We start from the raw sequence: 27722 nt of genomic DNA, 5'->3' as shown, positions 1-27722 counted from the left end.
CCCCCTTGGTTAATGTCAGTATTAGGAAGATGTCATGAAGGAATTAAACCCTTTTATTTGGTGTGCAAGCAGGATTTAATTCATTTCCACTGCGTCTGTGCCACCACTGTCTTGTACTATGCCGCTATCTGCCCCACCTCCATGTGACACAACACATATGAACCTCTCCCCCGCTTCCCTGAGGCACTGCACAGGAGCCGGGCAATACGCACTGGCCCAGCCCACCCATCAGACACCTTGGCCAAAGTCTCACCCCATCGTGTGAGCTCTTGCATCCTGCGGGCTCTGCCTCACCCCCAGGACAGCCCCACTGCCACACGAGCTCGTATATCACACTCTAGCCCCACCGCTGCCTGGGACCCCCACGTGAGCCCATCTAACCACCAGACACTTGTGTGAGCCCCTCTATACTCCTGCTGCCCATGTGTGCCCTTCCATACTTCTACATCCCATTTGAACCCCTCTTCTCACTCTAGCCCAGAGGGCCCCAAACGGTGGGGTGCACTCTCTAGGAGAGCATGGAGGAACATTTGGAGAGGCACGGCCCAGCTCTCAGGAGTGGGGAGGGAGGATCATGCAGCCCGGGCCTAGCCTATGACCCTGAGGTGGCCCCTGCCTCAGCACCCAGCCCCCAGACCTGACTGCAGCCCCCCAACTGTGGCCCCGCTCCCAGCCAAAGCCCATGACCCTGCTCTCAGTCCTAGCTGGGGGGGCGGGGCACAGATGGGAGGGCAGGGTAAAAAGTATGGGGACCACTGCTCTTGTCCCATATAAGCTTCTCTGTACTGCTGTCCCCATGGGAGCCTAACACCTGTCCCCCATGTGGACTGGCCATATCCCCTATCCCAGGTGAGCTCCATCCCCACACATGAACCCCTCGAGGTGCCTGCGCCCCCATGTGAAACCAGGGTGACCAGACTGCACCTGTGGAAATCGGGAGGGGGGTGGGGGTGACAGGCGCCTATACAAGACACAGCCCCGAACACTGAGAGTGTCCCTATGAACCAGGACATCTGGTCACCCTGTGTGAACCCCTCCGTGCCCCCGCCCCCACCTGAGCCCCTCCACGCCCCTGCCCCCCGCCGCGCGCCCCGCCCACCTGCCCGGCAGTTCCCCAGAATCCCCGCCCCCGGCGGAGCCGGCGCCGCGTGCGGCGGGGGGGGGGGGGCGGACGGCAGCCGGCGAGGGACCCGCGCGGCGCTGTGAACCGCGCCCGCTCCGCCGAGCATCCCCGGCGGCGGCGCAGGTGAGAGCGGCCGGGCCGGGCCGGGCTGCGATGCGCGGCCGGGCGGGGGCGGCTGGCGGCGGCGCTGCGCCCCCGCCCCGCCCGGAGCAGCGGCCGCGGGGAGCCGGGCCGGGGCCCGCCTAGGGCCATGGGCTGCCTGCAGAGCGTCGCCTGCAAGGCGCGCGTGCGGCGCGACAACATCGTCCTCAGCGACGTGTCCGCCACCATCGAGCCGGGCGCCACCGCCATCGAGGAGAGCTCGCCCGTCGTGCTGCGCTACCGCACGCCCTACTTCCGCGCCGCCGCCCGCGGCACCATGCCGCCCATCCCGCGCCGCCACACCTGGGTGGTGGGCTGGGTGCAGGCCTGCAACCACATGGAGTTCTACAACACCTACAGCGACCTGGGCATGTAAGGGACCGGCACCCCCGCCCCCACATCCCCCCTGCACCTCCCCATCCTGCACCCCCCTGCAACCACATGGAGTTCTGCAACACCTACAGTGACCTGGGCATGTAAGGGACGGGCACCCCCGCCCCTCACATCACCCCTCCACCTCCCCATCCTGCACCCCCCTGCAACCACATGGAGTTCTGCAACACCTACAGCGACCTGGGCATGTAAGGGACCGGCACCCTCTGCCCCCCACATCCCTCCCCTCTCCCCGCCCCCCCCTGCAACCACATGGAGTTCTACAACCTACAGCGACCTGGACATGTAAGGGTCCCTGCCTCGGCACCCCTAGCACCTTCTACAACCCCATCCCCTCCCGTACAACCCTGCACACCCACCTTATAGCGACCTGGGCATGTCAGGTACCTGCCCCACTTGGCATATCCTGCATCCCTACACCTCCCCTGCACCCCCATCTCACCCCCCATCCACATTCCTGTGTTTCCCCCCCCCACTCACTGTGCTCCTTCATTCCCCCCATCCCTTAGGGCACCTACAGCAGCCTGGGCATATATGGCATACTCACGCTCCATCTCCCATTTTCCACCCTGCACCTCACCCTGTTCCTTCACCCCAATGCTAGAAGGCTGCAGTGCTGTCAAACAAGGAGAGGAAGAGCTAAACTATGAACCTTGCATGGACAATGGGAATCTAGCCAGTGTGTGTGTGGGAGGCGGTTGGGGGAGGGCACTTCAGCTTAGGTAGAATAGGTTTGAGCAAAACTGCTTCCCTGCCTGTTGTTGTCTGGAAATGTTACGGCGGGTTTGGATTCTCTGTGCCTGCTTGCGTGGAAGGGAGTGGTGCAGGAAGTGTTCCCATTATTGCGGGGATTTCCAGCAGCCCCATGAATGTACTAACTAGAGCATCCGGCTGTCCCATTCTGATTTGCTTGTAGTGTTCATTGACAAATGTAACCCTGTCTGGTGCCTCGTGTGGAACCAGACGGAGTGGAAAGCTCCATTTTTCGCTTTGTGGGATTATGTCATTCTGAGCGTGTCCTGGCTGTGAGCTAGCAAGCTCTGCAAATATCCACCTAATCAGTATGCTGACACCTAGTCAGGGGGAATGAGTGTAATGCTAGTGTCATGTTAATAAATTGGGCACATTGCATAAAAACCCTACTCAAAGAACTGTCAGAAAAGGCTCAGGGACAGTCTCTTACAGAGACTGAAAAGCCGTTTATGGGTGTCAGCAATATCCTCTAATCTCTGGACCCTACCTAATCACTAGTGTGTGCTACTGTGTGGTGCTATTACACTGTACTGATCCTTTCTCTCCTTAACTAGCAGACTGTCCCTATGCGACACCAAGAAAGAGATGTGATCTTGGCTGTTTGGTGTAGTGGATTGCAGCTCGCATTGCCTATGGTTTTATCCTCTTTATTTAATTTAATTTTAGGGTGGGAAGTGGATCAGGTGTTGCTAATGGCAGTTAAAGGTGTTTTGTTTGTCTTAGGTGTTAAATAAAAACAGCCTCTGTGCACTACACAGCTGATGAGGACCAATCCCTTTTTGAACGGGAGCCCTGGCTTGCAAGAAGGTTTGTCTTAAAACCTCTATGGAGTGAAAGTGAGATTAATAGATTTTAAGGCCAAAAAGGGTCATTATGATTATCTCTTGCATAACACAGGCAGAAGACCTTCACCCAGTGATTCCTGAACCACACCCCTAACATAGTCCCTGATATCAATCTTGAATCAATCCAAGTGTTCAAAGGATAACCAATTAAAATGAAGCCATTTTAATTGGTGCCTTGTTGCTTTCGGTTCTAGTCTTCTGGGTGCTTAAATGCAATAGTAGTCATGCTTGAGAAATTCAAATCAAAGGCTATAAAAAGACTGTAACATCTGAGTGCTTTTTAAAACTGGAGGTGGACTTGTGTGTTATCAGGAAATGCTGGCACTTGTATGAGGCTCCGGTTTCTTGTTACCAGTTGATGACTCTGCTCTAGTTGTCCTTCTCTAGATGCTGGTAGAGGGAATGTAGAGGCTTGTTATAGTAGATGAATTGGGGTTTTTTTTTTTTTTTTTTTAAAGGAATATTTGTTGGTCGTGTTTTGCCTAAAAATGTCATTAAAAAATTACTTTTTCCGGGCTAATGAGTATGTGCTGACGACTCGGGAGGGTGCTGAAAAATGGAGCCTTTTGCTTAGTTTTGTGTGTTGGAGTCTTGTTTTCCACAGTCTAAAAACGATGATATATATTTTATTGACTTGTAGTATACTTCCTTCATTGGCATCTGGGTGCATTGCATGTGAAAACAGACATTAATTTATAATTGCTGAGAATGCAATTGAGTGAATATGGACTGTCTTGCTGGACGGAGGTGGTGCCTGGCAGTCTGAACATTGCATGTTCTGTTATTAGGAACCTCGTTGTCCTGTGCTGTGTACCTTGTGCTGCTGCTTACCTCAGCACCAAATGAGTATATAATGCTTCCCAGTAAAGAAATGGTGGGGTTTTATGCTTGCTTTGCCCAGGGTGAAATGAGGACACAATATATAGGGCAATAGACAATCAGGCTTTCTGTGTGTGGCTCTACATCACAAAGACTATTCCAAGTTCTTCCTACACAAGGGTCTGTAGGAAAATATATACAGAAAAATCAAGAGGCTTCCTTGAAACAGGTTTTATTCAAGACCCAACCACCCCCTCTCTTCCCCCCCCCCACCCCTCCCTGAAGTTCTCTGTATCACTGGGTTTTCTGTAATGTCCATTGCTGTAATATTTGAGGCCATGTCTACATTGCGAACTTTGGTTGATGTACATTACGTTGACATAAAGCCAACACAGTTAGTATTTAGCTTGTGCGCGTGCATACTTGACTCTTTGCATTGGTGCTGCGTGTACTGAACAGGAATGCTTGTGTTGGTGCACAATGCGTTGCACCATGGGTAGGTATCCCAGTGTGCAACTTGCCATTGTCCAGTGCACTGTCATTTGAGAAATTTTGGCAATGCATGGTGAGGCAAAAACGAGTCACACAGGAGTGAGGGGTCAATTTCCATCATGCAACTTTCTCCATCCCTTTCTCCATCCCATGCCATCCCTCTCCCACATTTTTCACACCTTTTTAAAAAAATCCCACAAATATGCACTGATGGAAGCATGGAGCTTGCACAGCTCTGCACTATTGTCATGAGTATTGCAACACGGTATGTGTGATCCTCTGGTATTTGCAGAGCCACAAAAAGGACCGCGGCAGAGGGGAACATGATGATTTTGTGGAGGACAGATTGCTGTGGGACGTAACGAAAACCAATTTAAGGTTGGTGGTGGTGGTGTTCATGGAGCAGCGGCAGATGTGGAGCACTGCTTCTGGGCCAGAGAAACAAGCACTGACTGGTGGGATCACATCACAAGGCAGGTTTGGGAGGATGAGCAGTATTTTAGTTGTGAAAGATCACATTCCTGGATCCATGTGCCAACTTCACCCCAGCACTCCAGTGCAGGGACACCAGAATGAGAGCTGCACTGATAATTGAGAAGCAAGTGGTGATTGCATTGTGGAAGCTTGCAACACCGGATTGCTACCAGTCAGTGGGAAGTCAGTTTGGAGTTGGAAAATCCACAGTGGGGGGCCATTGTCATACAAGTGTGCGGGCCATTATTCATCTCCTGTTATGCAGGACTGTGACTCTTGGCAATGTGCAGGACCATAGTGAATGGATTTGCAGCAGTGGGGTTCCTGAACTGCAATGGGGCGATAGCGCACATATCCTTATTTTGGCACCAGCCCACCTTGCCGCAGAGAACATCAACAGAAAGGGCTATTTTCCATGGTAATGCAATCTATGGACCACTGGAGACGCTTCAGTGTTGGTTGGTCCAGGAAGGTGCATGATGCTCGTATCTTTAAGAACACAGGACTGTTTGGAAAGCTACAAGCAGGGACTTTCTTTTCTGACTGGCAGATTATCAATGGCGATGCTGAAATGCCAATAGTGATCCTGAAGGACGCCGCCTACCCCTTGCTCCTCTGGCTCATGAAGCCGTACGTCGGCCACCGTACGTCGGCCACCAAGCAAAGATTCCGCTACTGGCATGGCAGATGCAGAATGACAGTTGAATGCACTTTTGGTGGATGGAGGGGATGCTGATGGTGGTTGCTCACAAGATGGGTTCTCAGAGAAAAAAGCATCCCCATGGTTATAATGGCCTGCTGTGTTCTGCATAATATCTGTGAACAAAGCGGGGGGTGGCGGCGTGGGGAGTTGCCTACAGGATGGAGAGCAGAGGTGGAGCAGCTGTCTGCTGAGTTTGAATAGCCGGATGCAAAGGGTATTAGAAGAGCACAACAAGAACTATTTGGCTCAGAAAGGCTTTGAAAGAGCACTTTAACCATCAGCCACAGTAATGCACAGTGGTGGACTGTGCCGCACCTGGTCCTGCCTGTGTTTTGAGGGCTGTTAGGAGCCAAGTGGTATATGGTGTACGTTTGTGATTATAATACTGTTTGCTAATGCACCTATTAATTTTGTGGTGCACGCTGCACCTTTGTAATTATTACACTGTGTTTGTTACTGATCCCATGAGTTCTGTTGCCCTGTACAAAAACCAGTAGCTTGGCACTTTCAGTAGCACTGGACATTCAGTATCCTGTGTTGTGAAGTAAAGATAAATTACGTTCTCAAGAATAGATTTTTGTTGTGAACCAAAACCAGTGCATAGAATTTTATGTGCATTTAAAAACCAAATACAATAAAAAGTGTGGAAATAAAGAAATAGGCCAAAACAAGGCAGAAGAATGTTCATGTTCGTTTGTCCATTTTGGCTACCCCTACAGTGGCTCTCATTGGTCAGTGTATGTGAAGCTGTGGTTGTGCTTGCTGTCCCCTGGTGTGGGGTGGGGATTCAGCCTTTGATGCTGTGTTGAATATGGGGGAGGAAGTGCTGCAGTGGAGTTTTCTATGGATTGCAAAGGAAGGGGAACCTGTGATTGTCAAACCTGTAAGTCCACCAGAATCTGTAGCATCTGTGTTTGCTGCCGGAGAAGCCCCGTTATGTTCTGGTATGTCTCCCTCTCCTTTGGGGCTCTTGGCCCTTTCTCTTGTCTGCTCTTTCCTTCTTCATGCTGTCTGAAATATTCACCCTCCAGGTCTTCTGTGCTAATGTTGCCAAACCCTGGCGTGTGTGTTGGTTGCTTGGTCTGGCCCTTTTCCCCCAGGTTGGGAAAGGGCAGGATCAATAAAGAAACTTTAGTCTTTATCTGCCTGCATCCACAGTGTTATAAGCCAACCTGCCCCCTGAGCATCTTTGTCATGTGGTGCCAGCATGGGATGTTGCTGAGGTGCTAAACAGAAATAAAACAGCCCAGGAAAACCTCCAGGCCAGCCTCTCAAGGCACGGGACCCGACATCACAGGCCTCCATTGCCATGTTATTTGAACACTTCTTGCAGCACTCCCGTGAGGTACAGCAGTGCTGTTACCCCATTGTACAGAGGGGGAACTGAGTGGCCAAGTGGTACCCAGGAAGTCTGTGGCAGAGCAGACAGTTGACTTTAGGGCTGCAGAGTCTCAGGCATGTGCTCAGTCCTCAATTTGTGCCAAGGCTGAGCCACAGCACTTCTCTCATTACAAATTAAGCACCGCAAGTGACTAACCACCGGGCCATCCTTCCTCCTGTTTAAAAACATTTAAAAACTGCACGAATGCAACCTGTTTTGCATTGAATTTCCTAGGTTTAGTTGAAGGGCAAACAGAAAATCTCCTCCTGATTTAAGAGCTTTGCTCTCAGGAGTTTGGGATTGCCTCCAGCTGGCCAGAGAGCATGCTGCTGCCTATGTAGCACGTCTCAGGGCCTGCCCAGCCCCCAGTAGAGTCAATGGAAAGGGGCTTATTATCTCCAACAGGAGCTGGATTGAGCCCAGGTGTGCCCCTGTAGACTAAAGGCTGCTCTCTTGTGCTATGTCAATGTGCAGTGTCACGTGCTTGTTAAATTAAAGTGTCTTGTTTTTGTCCCAAACCAAGCTCGGGCTATGACTGGGCCTCAGTGTCTTTGTGCTCTGGCCTTGCCTTGAAAGCATGAGCAGAGGGGAATTAGTTCCACTCCTCTGCAACAAAAAAGCATCGCACAGCATTCTGCTCGCACTGCGAAAACCGCACACCTTGGAGCAGGGACAAAGCATAGAACAGGGCGGCTGTTCTGCTGAGCTGTGAGCATGTGAAAATGGGGCAGATGGGGTCAGGCTGGAAAGGAAACCATTTTGTAACCTTAGCTCTTGCGGTTGTGATGGCTGTAATACTGTAGGCGGCACGGCTGCGGTGGTCCTTGGGGGGATGGTCAGGTGACCTTTTTCATTTCTGGCTTCCTGTGATACGTGCCAACATGGGGCTCAGGGTGTGCTGGCTGCTTCTACAGACACCGTCCCTGCTGCAAAGAACTGACAGTGTAGAAGGCAAAGGGTGAGGAAAGGGTCTCCAGAGGAAAACCAGGTGGTCGGGGGATTAGGGACACAAGGCTTGAGAGCTCTAATTCTGTTCGGTCTTGTTGAAAGCCCAGCCCCTGATGCTGCAAAAGCAGGTTTCAAGAGTGATTAGAATGAGTCAGGGCCTGATGACTAGTGCGTGAAAGGTGGTTCAAAGCAGAGGCTGCATGGAGACCAGTGGGGTCTGGAAGCTGGTGTTCTTGGGAGGCCATGGAGAGAGACCAGGCCAGATGTGTGGGCAGGGGCTTGAAGGTGAGGAGTTGTCCAGAGTTGATGCGTAGTGCAAAGGGGAGCCAGGGCAGTGGCTGAAGTGGTGGGCAAGGAAGCTGGCTGGGCAGCAGGGTTTTGTATGGGGCTGTGAGGGATGAGGCCACTGTCATGAAGACACGAGAGGAAGAGACTGTACTGGCTAAGGTGGGAGACCAGCAGGGCAGGGATGAGCAATTTGGCCACTGGGAGGGGGAGGAGAGGTTGAATTTTAGAGTGGTGGAAAGGCATTGGAGACAGGACTTGGCTCCGTTGGATTTCTGGGAGCAGAGAACAGTTGTCCTGTGGTTCTGGAGTTGGATGGCAGGCTGACCAGAGGAGTTCTCCAGGGTAAAGTGGAAGCAGAGCAGCACAGAGGGCTTGTGTGGTGGGGGAACAGGAGCTTGGTTTAGGCCAGAATAAGTGTGAGATGGGAGCAGTGTCTGATTGACAGGGAATCTTCCATGAGCATCCCCTGACTAAGGGAGAGAAGGTGGCAGGCCGGGTGAAAGGTGACCTTGTTTTAGAAAGCGCTGGCACGCTTTTTGGCAGCATTATTTTAGATTCATGGAACCCTAAAGTGCTCCGCATTCTGGCTCCATGCTTTGATGCAGAACAGCAGAGCTGATCACAAAGCAATTGAGCTCTGCCTTTTCCTCCATGCCCCTCTGGCCCTCACTTTCCTCCTCTCTACTTCTGATGGCAGTCCCTCCGTCCCTCCCTCTCTGTATTCCCCCGAGCAGGGTCTTGTGCTGACTAGACAGGGTCATTGACTCATTGGATTTCTACTGCAATGATGCTTTATGTTAAGCTGGCACCTTGTCTCATACGTGCTCGCTCGGGACCTGATCGGAATCCTGCTGAAGTCAGTAGAAGTCTTGCCATTGCTTCACCAGGCATTGCTTTGACCCCATGTGATGAGAGCACCATAGGGATGCACTGAGCACTTTAAATGGGGTGTCAATGTGCCCGCACTAAACGTTTTGCATTTATAAAATATCCAATTACTGAAATGAAAAACTAGGACATTTCAGGTGTCCTGAAAGGCCTCCCTGGGAGGCTGGGCTGTTGTTCAAAGCACCGGGGCTGTCTTGTTAAAACCAAGGTGTACGATCCCTTTGATACCAAGATCCTTCAAGGAAGATGAATCTCTGGCCCTGTAATACATGAGGCAAGTTGTCTGGGGCTGCGTGCAGGGAAGTGAATTTCATTTTGGCCCGACTCGGCTTGTGTCCTGAAGGGTGAGCTCTGAGTAATTGTCTCATCCTCTGCTTACGTAGCTACAGATGCTCATGAGCCCTATGTTGTTCAGCCCTTTTAAACATAATGCTGCCACAGCTTGACCCTTTCTGACCTGTCCTGGCCTTTGGTAAATTCTGTGGGGGGAGGAGTAGAAACCAAGCAGCAAGGTCACCAGATTGAAAGTATTACTGATCTCAGTGACACTGAATGTGTAGCATGGTGCAGGGCCAGTGCTGGCCTAGGAGAGACATGTTCTGTCTTCTGCGGTCATGAGATTGCAGCTGAGTTATGCATCACTATGTCTTCCACATACCCTTGTGCTGTATTCTCTGGTAATGGAAGAAGTAGCTCAGGTCACCACTGAATTCCTGGTGGAGAGAGAGAAAGCAAATCTCATGAGTGAGCAGATAGCAAAGACAATTGCTCCCAGTGATATTCCTGACGGGGAGGAGTGAGAGAGATTTTTAGATGCACAATGCTGGAGTTGCAAGCATATCTGATACCCTTGTCCCACAGGAATTGCCTGCAAAATGCACTAAACAGAGACACAGGGAATCGCCTTCTGCAGCTGTGTCAGAGACAAAGCCTGAGGAGGAGTCTTGCAAGTAGAGCTAGGGTTGCCAATCATCCGTAAATTTACGGACAGTCAGTTAAAAAAATGTACAATTTTAACACTGTCAGTAAATCCATAAATAAATGAAAATGTCCATAAAATTGGGTAGAAATTAAACATATTGTATTTTGACATTGATTGTTGTCGTTCAGAATCACTTCTTGTATCATAAAACTACACTGATCATGACTTTATCAATTTCCTGTTTTCTATTATTGCACACACCCAAAGAACCCGATTGATCAATTGACTGCAGCTAAAACAATTGCTAATTCCAAATTCCTGTGTACAGAATATCGTGAGCAAGCCCACACTTTTGTGACATTATTGTATTGTTTATGGTATTTTTAGTGATGTCAGTAAAAAGTTTACTATGTCAGTAAAATAAATCAACTTCCGACCTTCATGTCAGTAAAAACTAAAATGCAAGGTTGGCAACCCTTCCCTCCTGTTGGAACCTGGCTCAGAGGCCTCTCCAAAACAGAACAGATGGGAACCCCAGGAGGAAATTCACCTTGTGACCAGCTCTAGTCATGAGCTGCCTCTGATTGTACATGTGAGAGAGAAAGAGACTGCAGATCAGTGCCCCACACAGCTAGGTTTGTCCTCAGTTGTACTCGTTATTAACCAGCTGTCTTTCTGATAGCTGTGAAAACGAGAAATGTTTCCCTGTGTGGGTGGTCTACCATGGTGGGGTGCTGTGCCATAGGTTAGGGGGCTGTCTCCCTGCCTTCACTGTTAAAGATTCCCTCTTCTCCCAACCCAACCAGGTAAGGGCATTCAGGATCAATTGGGGGATTTCAAACTTCATAACAATCCAGCAGGAAATGCTGACCATCAACAGAGAGGAAGTATTTGTGTGGGGATGTGACTAGAACAGGCTTGGGAAGAGACTCCCCCACCCTCTCATGTCTGTCCAGGCTCCAGAAGAGACATGATCTAGGTTCAGTCTTGCACTATCAACCCTTTGCCTTTTTCCCCTCTCTAGCTCACTGGTTTGAATTCAGCTCAGGTGGGCTGTTAGCGCTCAGATCTCTCTACCCCCCTTCTAGCTCTTTGGTGTGAATAAAATTCCGTTTTAAAACCCCCACCATGTGTTAAGAGAACAGTTTTTGAAATTACAAAGTCCAGCACTCAGAGGTTAGGAAGTGTTTCTGCCACTTAACAGCGAGAGTCCTGTGGCAACTTAAAGACTAACATTTATTTGGGCATAAGCTTTCGTGGGCAGAAACCCACTTTGTCAGATGCATCTGTCATCAGATGCATCAGGTTGCATCTGACGAAGTGGGTTTCTGCCCACAAAAGCTTATGCCCAAATACATTTGTTAATCTTTAAGTTGCTATGGGTCTCTCGGTGTTTTGCTAAAAACAGACTAACACGGTTACCCCTCTGGAACTCTGCCACTTAATTCGCCCCTTACGCATATGCATTATGTGTGTCTAATTACATGCTGTTTTTCCCCATAGGACACCTGGCTCATTCAGTGCACAGAATGGCTGATGCTCAGGGAATGTGGCAGCTGTTCAATATTTCTTGAGTTGTGTTCAGAAAATGAACAACTTGTTAAATCAAGTAGTGACCATTGGTGAAAATTTTGGTCTAAGCCCAGCATCCCATAGGACAGTGCTTCTCAACCAGGGGTACACATACTCCTGCAGGTACGCATAGGTCTTTAAGGGGTTACATCAATTCATCTAGATATTTGCCTAGTTTTACAACAGGCTACATAAAAAATATTACAAAAGTCAGTAAACTGAAAATTTCATACAGGCAATGACTTGTTTCTACTGCTCTTTATGCTATACACTGAAATGTAAGTACAATGTGTATATTCCAGTTGATTTATTTTATAGTAAAAATATATGGTAAAAATGAGAAAGTAAGCAAATTTTCAGTAATAGTGTGCTGTGACACTTGTATTTTTATGTCTGATTTTGTAAGCAAGTAGTTTTTGAGTGAGGTGAAACTTGGGGGCACACAAGGCAAATCAGACTTCTGACAGGGGTACAGTAGTCTGGAAAGGTTGAGAGCCACTGCCATGGGAAATCTGTGTCAGTGGCTCGGATAGAATCCAGCTTCCCCGTGGGACAGTTAATTGCAATAACCATCCTTTCTCTTCCTGCATTTACCTGCCTCTCATTTTCTAGCTTCTGCAGCAAATGAAGTAGGGGGTCCTACTGACGACAGCTTTATTCACTCCACCTGTTCCTCCCCAGAGAATGGCCATCCTGTGCACTGAATAAGGCGAGGGGCAGTTTTGTTGAAACACTTGCATGTCTTCATGTAATTAATGACCGTATCATAATGCATACGCACAAGGAGGCTGAATTAAGCTTGCCCAGGCAACTCTTGATTGTGGAACTGGGGCCAAAGCGATTTGCCCCAAAGTCCTAGTTGAGTGTTTTAACCGTAGGACTATCCTTCTTGACAAGAAAAGATTTTTCAACAGAGGTGAATATAGACAGTGTTTATGCTTTTGTTTTGCAGATTTGCAGGGCACACCCCCCTTGCAAGTGGCATGTAAAGAGTGCTGTCTTTCCCTGTCCTCCTCCCAGCCCCCCTTTGGAGAGCAGGAGCTGCTGGTGCAGGCACAGTTGCTGCAGTGCAGGGAGCCTGGTGACTGCACTGGAATGAGTCCTGTCCTGCTGAGCAAGTGCTCTCCACAGGTTTAAACAATTGCTCTGCAATGGGGAAATGTGCTGAACTTGCCCTGCTTTGGCAGGGGGATTTCTCTGCCATACAATGACGTTGTCAATCCTTTCTGAAAACATTTCCTCCCTCCCCCCACAGGTCTGTAAAGATCTAAACACACAGTAGTTGGATGCTCTGAAAAGGGGCAGGAATTGTCGCTGATTTCCTTGCAGTGACCACAGGATTCAGATTTTACTCCTGCGGCATGCGCCAGTGGGAGCAAGCGCTGCTTGTGGTGTGAGGCAGCACCTGCCCAAACACATTTATTTTTGATCAGGGTGTGAGATCAAGAGGTGATGGGGAAGCTAGTTAATGATGGTGTGAGCCGGTGAGTGACTATTTGTGAGTGAGTGTGCACGTGTGGAGCGGTGCATGGACTGCTCACCTGTAACCTCTGGAGACGTGGGCTCAGATCCAAACTCAAGGCTCAGTCAACATGTCAAACTCAGTTGTCAAGTGATGCCTGACCAACCCTGATTGCCTTCTGTGAAGAGGTGACTGGCTCTGTGGATGTGGGGAAAGCGGTGGACGTGATATACCTTGACTTTAGCAAAGCTTTTGATACAGTCTCCCACAGTAAGTTATCAGCAAGTTAAAGAAGTATGGGTTGGATGAATGGACTGTAAAATGGATAGAGAGCTGGCTAGATTATTGGGCTCAAGGGGTAGCGATCAATGGCTCCATGTCTAGTTGGCAGCCAGTCACAAGCAGAGTGCCCCAGGGGTTGGTCTTGGGGCCGGTTTTGTTCAACATCTTCATTAATGATCTGGAGGATGGGGTAGATAGTGTCATCCACAAACTTGCTGAAGGTGCAAAGTTTAGATACTCTGGAAGGATGATACAGAGCTAGACCTAAACAAATTGGAGGATAAAAGAAATCTGATGAGGTTCAACAAGGACAAGTGCAGAGTCCTGCACTTAGGACGGAAGAATCCCATGCACAGCTACAGACTGGGGACTGACAGGCTAGGCAGCAGTTCTGCAGAAAAGGACCTGGGGATTACAGTGGATAAGAAGCTGGATATGAGCCAGCAGTGTGCCCTGGTTGCCAAGAAGGCTAATAGTATATTGGGCTGCATTAGTAGGAGCATTGCCAGCAGATTGAGGGAAGTGATTATTCCCCTGTATTCAGCATTGGTGAGGCTGCATTTGGAGTATTGTGTCCAGTTTTGGGCCTCCCACTACAAAAAGGATGTGGACAAGTTGGTGAGAGTCCAGCGGAGGGCAACAAAAATGATTAGGGGGCTGGAGTGCAAGATTTATGAGGAGAGACTGAAGGAACTAGGCTTGTTTTGTCTGCAAAAGAGAAGAATTGAGGGGGGGATTTGATAGCAGCCTTTAACTACCTGAAAGGGGGTTCCAGAGAGGATGGAGCTAGGCTGTTCTCAATGGTAGTAGATGACAGAACGAGGAGCAATCGTCTCGAGTTACAGTGGGGGAGGTCTAGGTTGGCTATTAGGAAAAAGTTTTTCACTAGGAGGGTGGTGAAGCACTGGAATGGGTTACCTAGGGAGGTGGTGGAATCTCCATCTTCAGAGGTTTTTAAGCTGAGGCTTGACAAAGCCCTGGCTGGGATGATTTAGCTGAGGTTAGTCCTGCTTTGAGCAGGGGGTTGGACTAGATGACCTCTGGAGGTCCCTTCCAACTTTAATATTCTGTGATTCAAGGAGCTGTTGAAACTGTTTGCACAGGGGACATGCGTGGGAGATGTCATTATAGCACAGGACTAAGATGTCTGTGGCAGAGTGCATGTTATGGGAATAGGGACAGGGAGCTGGTCTTTGTTCTGTGAGATCTACGATACCCCTTAATTAAAAGCCAGCCCTGAAGATGTGCTTCCTTTGGTGAGCTGTCTTTCAGGCAACAATGCAGACTGACACATGGGAGCTGTGTCTCCAGGGATGATTTCTCAGACTGCCATAGGCAGCAGCTCTGGTTGATGCTGACGCTGCTCTGACTGAATTGATTGTTTAACTGTGGAAAGTAGCCTCTCATTGGTTAGAATGGATGGGCTCCCTCTTTCTATTCCCCTACTTTGCACCAAGTAGTTATGTGCCGAGGTCCAAAGCCTGCCCTGCCACTACAGGAAATTCCATGCGGTGGAGAAGAGGCACCTACGGAAGCAGGTGCTGCTGCTTCACAGTGGGGCAGGAGTAGGGGCAATTGGACTAGGCTCTGGGGATTAGCACGAAGACAAAACAAGACACACACATACGAAGGGGGAGAGAAAAGAACAGCTGCTGTCGCCAATGTTGACTTTTGCTTGTAACCTCACTGCTGGAGAAACAGAGGCCCAGCACATGATCTGATCAGCTGCACCAAGACCTGGCAAACTCATAGCAGCATCAGGCTGTTTAGGCATTGCTTTAGCTGCTCTGTCTGGTCCCAGGCTCACAGCAGTGTTACAAAATATACAGTTTTGATTGGCTAAGCCAGACTCGTCTTAGACATTAGAAAGATGTTAGCTGTTTGAAAGACAGGGGAGAGAAGAATTAGGGTGGGGAAGGAAAAGGACACATTTGGGAGTTAGGGGGTGACAAAGTCTTGTGGAAACGGAGAGAAAAACTCTCTAATAGGTTCGGTTTGGGATACGGGGGGTTAAGCGAGACAGTGATGATTCTGGGGGTTTGCTTAACCAATAAACCCTTTATTTTATAATAAACAATTCTAGCCTTATAATAAACAGTTCTATTTCTACAATAAACAGTTTCACAGCAAGCAATTGCACAGCAAACAGTTATAGCAAAGGGCAGGAGAACTCCGTGCACGAAAAGACAAAATGTGCCACCCAAGACTTTAGCGTTTTGTGATCTTTCCTGCATCAACGCGTGGCTGCCAGCATGTGACACTAGGGTGCCCAGTTTTGGAGTTCCCCAAAGAGGTTACAAGACAAACACAACAGAAAACAGTTAATCCATACTCACAAACATTATATACAGGTATACTATGCTGGCCAAATTCAGTTGCCGTTTGCTTAAGATACTGCAGATGGGAGAGAGCCACTGTGAGTGATCAGTTCACAGTGAAGCGGGCTAGTCAAGATGCGTCAGCCCGCCGAGCCGACACGACCAAGAGATACAGGGGTGCCGGATATATTCAATTCCTCTCTGCCTTCTGCCACCTGGGTTTGAACTTTTATAGTTTCTCCTGGTCAGCAGAGGCTAAGCCCCATTGGTTGCTATTTGCTGCATGACCTTCAGGTCATGGCTAGGAGTTTAGCCAACCAGGTGCTCCTGATTTCCTGGGCAGGTATGAACCAGCCAACCAGGTGATTACAATTTTCCTGGGCAGTTGCTGACCATGCACCAGCAGGTGGGGTCACTTCATTTCCTTATAAGGAGACAGGTACATGCGGCTCGTGCTGCTGAGTCAACCCTCCCTAGGCTGCCTCTTTATCCACGTGGGGGGGCAGTGCATGTGGTGCTGCAGACGCCACTATGCAATTCAGTCCCCACAAGTCTCATGTCCCAGGATCGGGATTTAGCCAGAGCCAGTGGAGGTGGCTGGCTTGGTCTGATCAGGGCACCTTTCAGGATTAACATGAAGAAGATCCAGGGTCCCAGCTCTCAGGAGAAGGTAGCAGCCATGATGATGGCTCCCATTTCTTCTCCTTTTTCCTCTGTCAGCCATTGTTGCAGGGGCAGCTCTTCCCCCCCCCCCCTCCCCCCCAGAGTCTCTTTTTGAGGATCCCCAAAGGGGAGTGGTGAGTGGAACAGCCCAGCCTCTCATTATTTTATCCATCAGTTAGGCCTAGTTTCCAGCATACCAACTTTGGTTCACTGGTTTCTGATTCCACACTTCTCTTGTTTGTAAAGCATGATCTTAGCACAGAGTGAGATCAGTACGCCTTTCTGTTGGACTCACTCACTCTGTCTCCCTTGCACCTTTTCCCATCAACATTTATTGCTACAGTTTATTGTGACATTAGATAAACTTTCACTTGCTTTTTCCAGTTGAGCTTGTGCTTAGGGTAAATTTGTAGGCCCAGTTATTACAACAGAGCACAGGCTGCTTAGCTGATCAAAAAGAAGGTGAAGAGGTGACTTGATTAAGGTTGGACCTACCTGGGGAGAGGCCAACTCGTAACAAGATGCAATATCTGGAATCTGATGTTAGGAAAAATTCAAACCAAATCGCAAATAAGATGTAACTCTGTAGCGTGTCTGGAACAGCTTACTAAGGGAGGCAGTAAATTGGTCATCCCATGGAAACGTCACATTGAAGTTGAATGCCTTTCTAAACTGAGCTCTAGTTCAGCCCTAAGTTATGAGCTTATTAGCTTAGGAACCAGTGGTTGAGCTTTTGTAGCTTGTGCTATGCAGGAGGTCAGACTAGATCAGTGGCTTCCAACCTGTACAAAAGTAGCCCGTGGGGTCTTTCAAAGTGGCCCACCGCTCCCCTCCCGCTGGCTGCAGAAGGGAGCCACTGCCTAAGGACCCAGGTGAAGTGCGTTGTTGCGGGGCGACAAGACTGGTGCAGGCTCCTGGCTACAGTCAAGGGGACGGGAGATCAGCGCTTCCCTCCCCTTGGCTGTAGCAAAGAGCTCAGCAAAGCGCTCTGCCTGGGTCCCTAGGTGCTGGGGTCCCTGCTGGAGCCAGAAGGAGGGGAGCACTGATCTCCCATCCCCCTGGCTGCAGAAGGGAGCCACTGCCTAGGGATCCAGGTGGAGTGCATGGGGCTACAAGACGCTTGCAGTCTTCCTGCTGAAAACTTGCTGAACTCCTTCTGCCTGGCTGCAGTGGGGAGGAGGAGCTGCTGGCAGAGCAGTCAGGACCCACCATGCTTGAAGAGGGGGGCAGGACTCTAAAAATCAGTGCCTTCCGGTTTGGCCTGCACTTAGTCGGCCACCACCATGACTTAGCTGCCAGGCCATGTGCTTCGGTGTGTAGCGACAGTCACTCATCTACACTAGTGCTTTGTCTGTGAGCGTGTGACAGACTGCGAGTAATTTGTAGATGTAAAAATAGTGAATGTAAAAATGAGCACAGTAACATCAAAATGTTTACTTTAAATATGTAGTGCTCTATAGTCCTTAATGGTGTATAAGTCAATACATTTTTTATGAGTTGACAGACTGGTGGCCCTTCAGGGTTGTAAAAATGATATTTGTTGAGAACCATTGGACTAGATGATCTCAGTGGTCCCTTCTGGGCCTGCAGTTCTGTGCATCTCTGCAATTTGAATGGATGGAAGTAAACCCTTGGAGGGGTCTGGAGTACCTGTCCCTAGGGACGTTTTGGAAAACACATTGTGTAATCTGGTGCCTTCTGAAAGTTTTTGTTTTGTTTTGTTTTGTTTTAAAAAAAGTGCCAAATTTTGTAAAAAGTCACCTTTGTCCAAAGTGCCAGAAAAGAGGCAAGATCTGAAAGTATTTTGTTCTGAATTCTGGCTCAGCAGTTGGAGACTGTTCGTGCCTGGCGCGCTCTGTGGGCTGGGATTGGGGGTGATTAAATGGCACCACGTTTGGGTGTGGCATTTTGGGCTCTGTGCCATGGAGCTGGGTGAGGGAAAAGCACAACTCCAGAGGAAAGGGAAAATCAGCTTAGCATCTCTGAAGTGCAGCCTGCCTGCTGCTGCCTTAGGGAACGAACGAATGACCCAGATCCTTGCATCCAATTAGCAGGTCAGAGCATTTTTTTCACCGACTTGAGTGTTTGGGAATGTCAGAGAGAGTAGATTTTGTCAGTGTCTCAGGAAAATGTAATGCAGCTGTCAGTTCCCAGAGATGCAGTTATAGGCAGTCCTGGGCCCCACAGCTGTTATAGGCAAGAGCTCCGATTCAGCAAGAGACTTCGGCCAAAGCAAGGTGCACTTGTATTTTTATCATCTTCTGACCCCTTCCCTTTCCTAGGTACCCTGCACTGATAATGCTAACCTTGCAGAGAAAAGACACTTCAATATGCATGGTGCTTACCTGATCTAAGACAGTAACAAATTGATTGATAACTGTATTTTATTGCCTGATGCAGGTCACAGCTTTTAAAAATCCGAATAAATGAATTCAATAAACTAAATAAGAGGGAACATTTTTCTGGCAACTTCAGAAGGAGGAGGATGAGATCTGGTTCTTGGTCTTGTTATGGGGCATTTTGCAAAATCTAAGCTGTCCTGGGTCTCCAGGTACGCACAAAGAAATTTCCTTCTCTTTCTGGATGCACAGCTTAGTTCTGCTACCTCAGCTCCAGCAAGAGCTGATCTGGTCCTTTCTCCCAGGATGCTTTGCAGGGATTTAATTCTCCTGACTATTAAAGTACAGCAGTAAAATAAAAATATTCTGTACCCAGCCACAGAACTCTGGAAGCTGCTTCCCCAATTATGCTGTTAATTACTGGATGAGCGGCAACTATGACAGGTAGAAAGGGCCGCCTTCCCCAGCACACGAGCTGATGAGGGAGAGCATGACCTACCTGACTCGGAAGTGAAATATACCCCCACCAGTTAGACTGCAGTCTAATTAACTTACAGCCATATTGGTAAAGCAAAGGTCTCCACCCACAATGACTTTTAATTTGCAAAGAAACCAAGAATTTAAACTTATTGAAGGATGCACTTGATTCCTGGAAATAGCTTTGCCATTGACTTGATGCATGGCCTTGCTCAAATCACTTAGGTTGACATTTTCAAAGTCTACTAGGGGATTTAGCCACACAGTTCCCATTAACGTTAAATTAATAGAAGTAAATGGTAATGGGGCTCACAGAATCCTAAAAGATTAGGATTGGAAGGAATCTCAGGGCGTCATCTAATCCAACCCACTGCTCACAGCAGGACCAACCCCAATTATTTAATCCCAGCCATGGCTTTGTCAAGCTGCACTTGAAAAATCTCTAACGATAGGAGATTCCACCACCTCCCTAGGTGCAACAGAGACTAAGATTCCACCATCTCCCTAGGCTGTTGTGCAACAGGGGCTTACCAAAGGTAGATCATGCCAGACTAAGCTGATTTCCTTCTTTGAAAAAATACCTTTTTTTAGATAAGGGAAGTGCAGTGGATCTAGTATACATGGACTTCAGTAAAGCATTTGACACTGTGCCATGCTGAAAATTACTAGTTGGGTTAGGGAAGATGGGATCATTACAGAAGTGTTAAGTGGATAAGGAATTAGCTAAATGGGAGAAAGCAATGGATTGTGCTGATGAGTGAGTTATTGGACTGGAGAGAGGTTAGAAAAAGTAGGCATGTGTTAATGAAATTTGCTGATACAAAAATGGGAGGCCTCGTCAATACAGAGGAGTATTGTACAGGAAGAACGACTTATTCTTGAAGACTGGAGTGACAAAAATGGATGAAAATTCAATAGTTCAAAGTTCAAGGTTATGCACCGAGGGTCTAATAAGAATTTCTGCTACAGGTTAGGGGCTATTTGGTTGGAAGCGAAAGAGGAGGAGAGAGATGTGGGTGTGTGAGTCGATCATTGGGTTATTAACGGCTGTGAAAAAGGCCTGTGTGCTCCTGGGATGTCTCAGGCAAGGCATTTCCAGTAGAGATGGACAGGTATTAATGCCATTGAATTGCATGAAACCTCTGATAAAACCTCATTTGGAGTACCCTGTACAGTTGTGGTCACCAGTATTCATGAAAGATGAATTTAAACAAGAGCAGGTACAGCGAAGAGCTACTCAGATGATCAGGGCCTGTCTTATGAGAGGAGACTGGGAGTGCCTGGGGTGTTTAGCCTAGCACAAAGAAGGCTGAGATGGGATAGGATTGCTGTCTATAAACACATCAGGGGGTAAACACCAGGGAGGGTGAAGAGCTATTTAAGCTAAAGGACAGTGTTGGCACAAGTAAAATGGGTATGAACCGGCCATGAACAAATTCAGACTGGAAATTAGAAGAAGATGTCTAACCACCAGAGGGGCTGAGATTCTGGAGCAGCCTCCTAATAGGAGTTGGGGGGCAAACCACTTAATTAGTTTTAAGAGAGAGCTGGACAGATTTTTGACTGTGATTGTATGACAGGGTTGGTTGTGATGGTGAGGGAGCAGGGCTCAGAAGCCTTGGGGCTCTCTTCCAGTATATGTCATATGTTTCTGAAGTGCATCCTGTCTAGCTGCAGGAGTTAGGGAGGGAGTCTCTTACCCTCCTCCCACAATGTATTCAGGAGTGGGGGTTTTGTTTATCTCCTTCCTCTGAAGCATCAGGGCTGGCCATGACCAGACATGGGACATTGGGTGGAGTGGGCCAGGGCTCTGAGGTGCCACCGTGCGTTCAGGTCTCAGGTGCATGGCTGGCTGATTCTTGCTCACATGCTCAAGGTCTGATGCCGATCGTCCTGCATGGGGTTGGGAAGGAGGCGTGTCCGTCCTTCCCCCCTCTCTCCTCCCCCATAGATTGTTAGTGACCTTGGGAGCTTTTCGCCTTTTTTTGCAGTGTATGGATGCAGGTCGCCTGCCTGGATTATCTGGGTCTATCTCACGTCGTCATTTCCCTGCTGTTGCAGGGACCTCGGGCACTGGTGCACCTTGGTCTCTCCTACTGTCTGTCTGTGACACATCATAGTCTAATCTCCTGTGGGCTGTAATCCTTTGCTCTCATTTTGGTTGTGGGATTTAGTGTGCAGTACTGGGTGGGGATGGTGGCCTGTGATGTGCCAGTAGTCAGACTAGATGATCTGGTGCCTCCTTTTGGCCTTGAAATCTGTGATGAATGTGAATATTTGTGTAGTTAAATCTCACTAGTTGGCCTTGAAAGCCTGACCCTGACCTTCTCTGTCACCAGTGTGTTCTGAGGAATTGTTCACTAATTTGAAAAGTAAGTTGGGATTTTTTGATGGAGGTGCTGGATTGGGATCTGACTGGATTGTGCAGCTTGTCCTATGTTACGCAGAGTGTGCTGAGCAATTTTGATGGTGCAGCAATGACTCTTTCAGCTGGATTGCAAGTACTAAATTGTTATCCTCTTATCTGTTTTCTTCTTCTCCTCTCTCCAGCCAAACACTTCATCCTGTGAGTGTTAGCGCAGAGCTTCTTGTCTTCAGTAATGCCTCTGTAGACCAGGGTGGATAAAAATTGATGATTAAAAAAATTGAGTTTTTAAATTTCAATTAAATACCAGTTTGTTTACAATTCTATTTGAAATTGACAGCCTACACTAAGGCCTAAATTTAATCTATTAAAATCATATAAATTAAATTAAAGAATATAAACAGCATGTGCTTACTACCAAAGTTTAAAGAAAGTCAAACTATTGAACTGATAGAAATCACTAGCTAAGCACTTGTAACCAGAATTTATTGAAGTGCCAAACCAATTTTTGACAGCAGTAGCCTGTTCTACAGGTGCAGAGAGAGTATTTTCTTCATATTAGTATATTTAACTACTTCAGTTCAATGATTAGTTTTTTTCAGAGTTAAAAACCAGTAGGAAGATGAAAAAGCAGGAAAGCTTAGTTTTTATTCACAGATTGGAAGAAGAAAAGATGAGAGGATGAGGTCTACTAGGATCTAATATCTTGAAAAACATAGTGACAGGAAACAATCAGTTTCGTGTACTAACTGCAAATAATTCTTTCTTGCATTAATAAATCAGTTGTAAATGCAAAACTTGTTTTCATTAAACTTTTTTTCTTGTGTATCCAGCATATTTAAGGTAATTTTATTTAACTGACTTTAAAAAATTAAAATGCCATGGGGTTTTTTTGCGTTTTTAATTGCATTCCCATCTAAGTAGAGTTTGACCGTAAGCACAAGTAAAAAAAATTAATTAATTATCTGGTAAATAAGAAATGCATTATCCACCATTTTCTAACATCATGAAAATGTAAAAAATAAGAGTCTGTATAAATGTAAATTAAGCTATATAATTGCTTAAATAAATGTGTTTAGATATAGTGTTTCTTCTTGGTTTGAAAAAGAAGCACCAAATTTAGCATAAAGGGTATTTTTAGTTGCAAGTTAAGAAAATAACTAAAAGTACAAATGCAAAACACAATTAAAATGGATGAAAATGAAGGTTTCCTGCTTGTTGATCTAAATCATAATTAAAATCAGTAATTTTAAATTGCTTTGATTTAAATCAGTCCACCCTGCTGTAGACTACAGGAACTACCCAGTAGTTGTTCCTGCAGCTTCGTTTATAACCTAGTTCTTTTGTTTTTATTCCCTAGGTCCAGCTGGGAACTTCCTGACTTGCGAGAAGGGAGAGTAAAAGCCATCAGTGACTCCGATGGTGTGAGCTACCCCTGGTACGGGAACACCACAGAAACAGTGACCTTGGTTGGGCCCACTAACAAGGTCTCCAGGTTCTCAGTCAGTATGAATGACAATTTTTACCCCAGCGTGACGTGGGCTGTTCCTGTGAGTGACAGCAATGTGCCCCTGCTAACCAGGATTAAGAGGGACCAAAGCTTTACCACATGGCTAGTAGCCATGAACATGACCACTAAGGAGAAGATCATCCTGCAGACTATCAAGTGGAGGATGCGCGTGGACATTGAAGTGGACCCTTTGCAGCTCCTGGGGCAACGAGCACGGCTGGTGGGAAGGACTCAGCAGGAGCAGCCCCGGATTCTGAGCCGAATGGAACCCATCCCACCCAATGCACTAGTGAAACCCAACGCCAACGATGCCCAAGTCCTCATGTGGAGACCCAAACGAGGCCAGCCTTTGGTAGTGATACCTCCCAAGTAGATGACTACCAAAGGGGTGTGGGCGTGCGCTCTTGAGGACTTCCTGGCTGTTGGTACGGTGTAAATTAACTGGATTTCTGAGCCAAAGCAGACCTCTTGGGTTCACCTGCCTTTGCAGGGGTGAATGGTAATCGGGTTCCTCCTTATTCAGAAAGAATATGGCACCTGGCCTTGGCCAGCGCTATGTCACAGAAGAGGAATCGCAGAGCTAGTGGACTTCTGATGACGAACCTGTGGGATTCTGTACTTTCAGAGTCTTTTGGCTGGAAGAGGCTTTCTTACCTGAACAACTCGTATTCCCTTGCAGTAACATGCAAGGAAGCAGAATATGATTAAACAGTGCCTGTGGCAAATGCTGCTTCCTAACCAATTAGATGTAGAAATGGAGACCATGCACATGAGACGCTCATGGTTTTCCAGTTCAATCCTACTGTCGGATCAATGGGGTGGGGTGTTACCACTTTTTTTATACCTATGCAGTTTTGATTGATAATCAAATGATCACCTTGCTCATTGGAACTAAAAGAATGTTTACAAAGGGGGGAAAAAATAACCCATGCCATCTGTTCCACTTATCTACAATTAAGAGACAAGCTCTAAGTCCACAAGGAACTGTCCAAGGTGCTGAACTGAAGTACAGTGTGAACTACCTTCCTCGTCCCAAGAATAATTTCTTCAAACTAATTGAATTAGGACATTTTGCATGCATCTCAGTGTGTTTCAAGTAGTTGTGAATGTAGGAGCTGCCATGGTTCTTTCCATTCTTTGAGTGAAATCCAAGGGAAATCTAGATATAATTTAGTTCTAAGATGCACTAATCTTTCCAGCCCCTCCATTTCCCTCTCCCCCAAGCCCTTCTTTTAAAGAAGCAAAAATAATTCTCAGTCAAAAGACATAATATGAGCAATGTCTGTTCACCCAGCAAAGGGAGAACCAGAGAGATGTTGACTGTGTTTGCATGGTGTGCAAAAGGCATGGATGTACTCCAAGATTCAAATACTTCCTTCACATGTGTAAATCTGTTGCAAGAAGCCCAGGGTATGTGCTCCTTTTCCATGAGAATAGCTGTTCATGTGGAAAGCCTCATCCCTAATTGCCCACAGAGCAGTGTAACTAAAGGTCTGCACACAGAATGCTTCTAGGCCTCATGGCCTGCATTTGGAGCCATGGCCCTAGGGCTTGTGGACTGCCTGCGTGTCCATGTGCTGGGGCAATATGCAGGCAGTCCCTTTGCACGATCTTCAAGGGGAAGGGGTGGTTGTTCATGAAAACTCCTCAGAGGTTTCCCCTCTTGCAGCAACAGAACAGTAGTTTCCATGAAGGATGGTTAGACGTGGACGTCTGTGAGTGAAATGCTCCTCTAGCCAGGCACCAGTGCATGACTGAATCCATCCAAGGAGCGTGGGGGGTTATTCTCTTTGGGAATAAGCCTGCATTTCACGCTCTGATGAGGACATTTGGGGGATAACAGGATCTTTGCTTTTTAAGAGTCATCACCACCAGGCATTTCTTCAGCCCCAGGAGCATCCCAGTTGGGGGCTGTGAGGATGATGGTGATGTCATGACTGGAGAGGGGAGAAATGCTGTGGGTATTAAACTCATGGAGTTTCCTACTCGTTCTTCCTCTGGGGGTGTGACGCTCCTCTCCCTGCCCCTGCCCTCCAGTGGGTTCACCATGTTAGCTTGTCTCAGAGGATATGCAGAAGGCGAAGGGTGTCTGCATTCCTGCTGGCCCCTGGACAATAATGCTGTCACCACGGGGGCTGGCCCAGGAGCACCTCATAAGGGAAGAGCCATCCCTCAGAGGGGAGCCATGCAAGGGATTATAGCCATAACTTGTGCTGTTTTCCCCCATGCACCCTGACTGGCTCTTTCATCTGCCCCCTCCAGAACAGGGGAGTGGGCTGCCTGGAGGCTGGAAGTGTTCTAGCAAAGAACAGAGGTAGCCACTCTGCCACCTTCTGGGCACAGATACAGGGGTCAGGGAAGTCAGGTAGAGAAGAAGGTGCAGAGCCTGAAAAGCAAAGCTCCTGGTTTTCCTGTCTCAGAAAACAAAACAAGAGACATGCACAAAATGTGGCGGATAAGCAGGGTAATTTCTAAACAGAGAACACGCTTTACTATGTTAAGGCGCTGCTAACTACTCAGCCCTGTGTGGTCCCCTCTAAGAGATGATCTATAGCTTATTTACCCAGTTACGAGTTTAAAGAATATCTCTGTGGGATGTCCACGGAATTCCTTATTATTGACTCCAATCCAGAGAAACTCTGTCTATTGAGTCCTAGATATCATGAAATGATCCTGACTCATTCTGCATGGAAACTGCTGTCTGCCTTTCCAACATGAGCCCAGGGACTTTTTGAAACCTTGGATTATTGCTATCAAAAGCAGTTAATCTCTTGGTAATAGAAAGATAAAGTTTCTGTTGTTCTGTGAATTTAGGCTTCTTAACAAAGAAAGCACTCAGAGTACTTCCGTGGTTCAAAGATCTCCCTTATGCCTGCCTTCATTCAGAGCGTATCCTGCTGGGCACCACCGCTGTTCTTAATATGCGTTGGTGTTAGGTTTTCTTGACAGTGTTGCTGAAAACCCTTGTCACAGTATTAGCCCTGCTTTTCTGAGCTTGATTTTTAAGGAAATTTCAGTGGTTTGAAATTAAGGGCGCAGCTAGGAGCCACTTTGCTCTCCTGTTTACGGAGTTGATGTTTTGCCACATTTTCCTCACTTTGCTTATGAGCCTCGTGTTTCTGGCATAGCAGGGGTCATGCAGGATCTTCATGGGTATGCTTGGGTGTCAATTATGTTCAGGGCCCCGCTTCTGTGGTCTCTCTTCAGGCTAAGCCCCCTGCCTGCCTAATGATGGCAGGGTCTTTTGAGCAGACATCTCTGAAATGTGATTCTTATGGCCAGGGTACAAAATATTTAGCTGCTGAGGACCCACAGAGGAGATGAAGTGAGAGTGAGCTGAAATCTGTTTTGGAGGTTTTTCCTTCACCCCAGGAAAGGTCCCTAGTCCCTGGGCTCCTTGGGCTTCAGCAGAGCTGTTCTGGGTGGAATCAATGGAGAGAGTGCTGCAGTGTCATGCATCAGTTAATGCCATCCCAGGCAGCCTTAATTCACACAGTCACCAGCTTGCTTCAGCTGCCCTGCATCCCAGTGTCCCTTGTGCACCTTCTCCAGCCTATCTCCATCTTGCATGGTGCACTGGCAGCCTCTTTCTGCCCAGCCCTCGGTAGCACACACCTGCTGATGCACAGGATTGCTATGCTTCCACAGGATGAGTTTGAGCACTCCATGCTCTCGCCAGTTCCTGGGTCCTAGGAGGCCATGCCTGTTCCTGCCCACTCAGGGCAAATCCTTTGCAACTTCTGACCATAGATGTGCTGAATTTTCCCCTTCAACTGTCCTGTGTGGCTTTCAGGCAGCTGGGGGGCTCAGTACAATGCTATGCCTTTAAAACTGGCAAGGAGAGGTTGGTAGTTTTCAGAGCTCCATCCCACACCTCTTATATGCAGCTAACAGGTTCCTGTCTTACCCCTCACACCACTCACTTTAGACCAAATATCCCCTGTCGTTGTCTCACTATTTATCATTCTCAATAATATTTATTTTCGTTATTGATTTCTTATTCTTTTGGACTTCAGGAATGTTGAATTTCAAAACTTATGCCAACATTTTCAGCTCTGGCAGCCTAGTTTACAGCAAATCCTGCTTCCTATTGACTCTGGTTTGCGTTGGTGACGTTTGTTATTTCTGAAAGGCAGCCTGCTTATTTAGCCTAAATATAGAATAGCTGACTGAGAACTGGCTGAAATTTTTCACACAAAGGTTTTTCCAGGAAAAATTGGCTTTTTTGATGATGAAACTTTACATGGAATAATTGTCAGCATGATCAAAATTTTCCATTTTTGGACATTTTCTGTCATCTTTACATTTTAATTGGAAATGTTATCAAACACTTTATTTTTTGAAGTCACTGTTGAAATTTAAAAGGTGGCTTTTGGTATGTGGAAATTTTCAAACCAATTCTGGTTTAAAAAAACCCAAAACCTCAAATTTGGAGACAAATGGAAAAGGGGATGTGTTCTATAAAATGGAAACAAATTCAACATTTTTTGCAAAATAACTTCCGTTTTTCAGCCAGTTCTAGTGTCTAAGTTGTGAAAATTTTGGGCTGAGGTTATAGGATTCT

The 27722-nt window shown here is 47.5% G+C and overlaps 1 protein-coding gene across 1 annotated transcript; it reads left to right on the top strand.

The window, feature by feature from the left end:
* The first annotated feature begins 1277 nt into the window (after positions 1-1277).
* On the top strand, positions 1278-27602 carry FAM78B (family with sequence similarity 78 member B). The gene is made up of 2 exons (XM_067535161.1): positions 1278-1636; positions 23009-27602. Exons 1-2 carry the CDS (start codon positions 1374-1376, stop codon positions 23529-23531), a joined length of 786 nt encoding a protein of 261 aa, XP_067391262.1. The 5' UTR covers positions 1278-1373; the 3' UTR covers positions 23532-27602.
* Positions 27603-27722: the final 120 nt, after the last annotated feature.

Source organism: Emydura macquarii, unplaced genomic scaffold, assembly GCF_026122565.2.
Source record: "Emydura macquarii macquarii isolate MOO-44397 ecotype Brisbane River unplaced genomic scaffold, CSIRO-AGI_Emac_v2 contig_3477, whole genome shotgun sequence".
Lineage (NCBI taxonomy): Eukaryota > Metazoa > Chordata > Testudines > Chelidae > Emydura > Emydura macquarii.
This window is presented reverse-complemented; position numbering and strand designations above follow the sequence as displayed.

Excerpts from the sequence above, each read along its gene's own strand:
- FAM78B (XM_067535161.1), top strand. The coding sequence starts at position 1,374 with ATGGGCTGCCTGCAGAGCGTCGCCTGCAAGGCGCGCGTGCGGCGCGAC. Across the intron at positions 1,637-23,008 it reads ACCTACAGCGACCTGGGCAT|GTCCAGCTGGGAACTTCCTG; the intron begins GTAAGGGACCGG and ends TTTATTCCCTAG.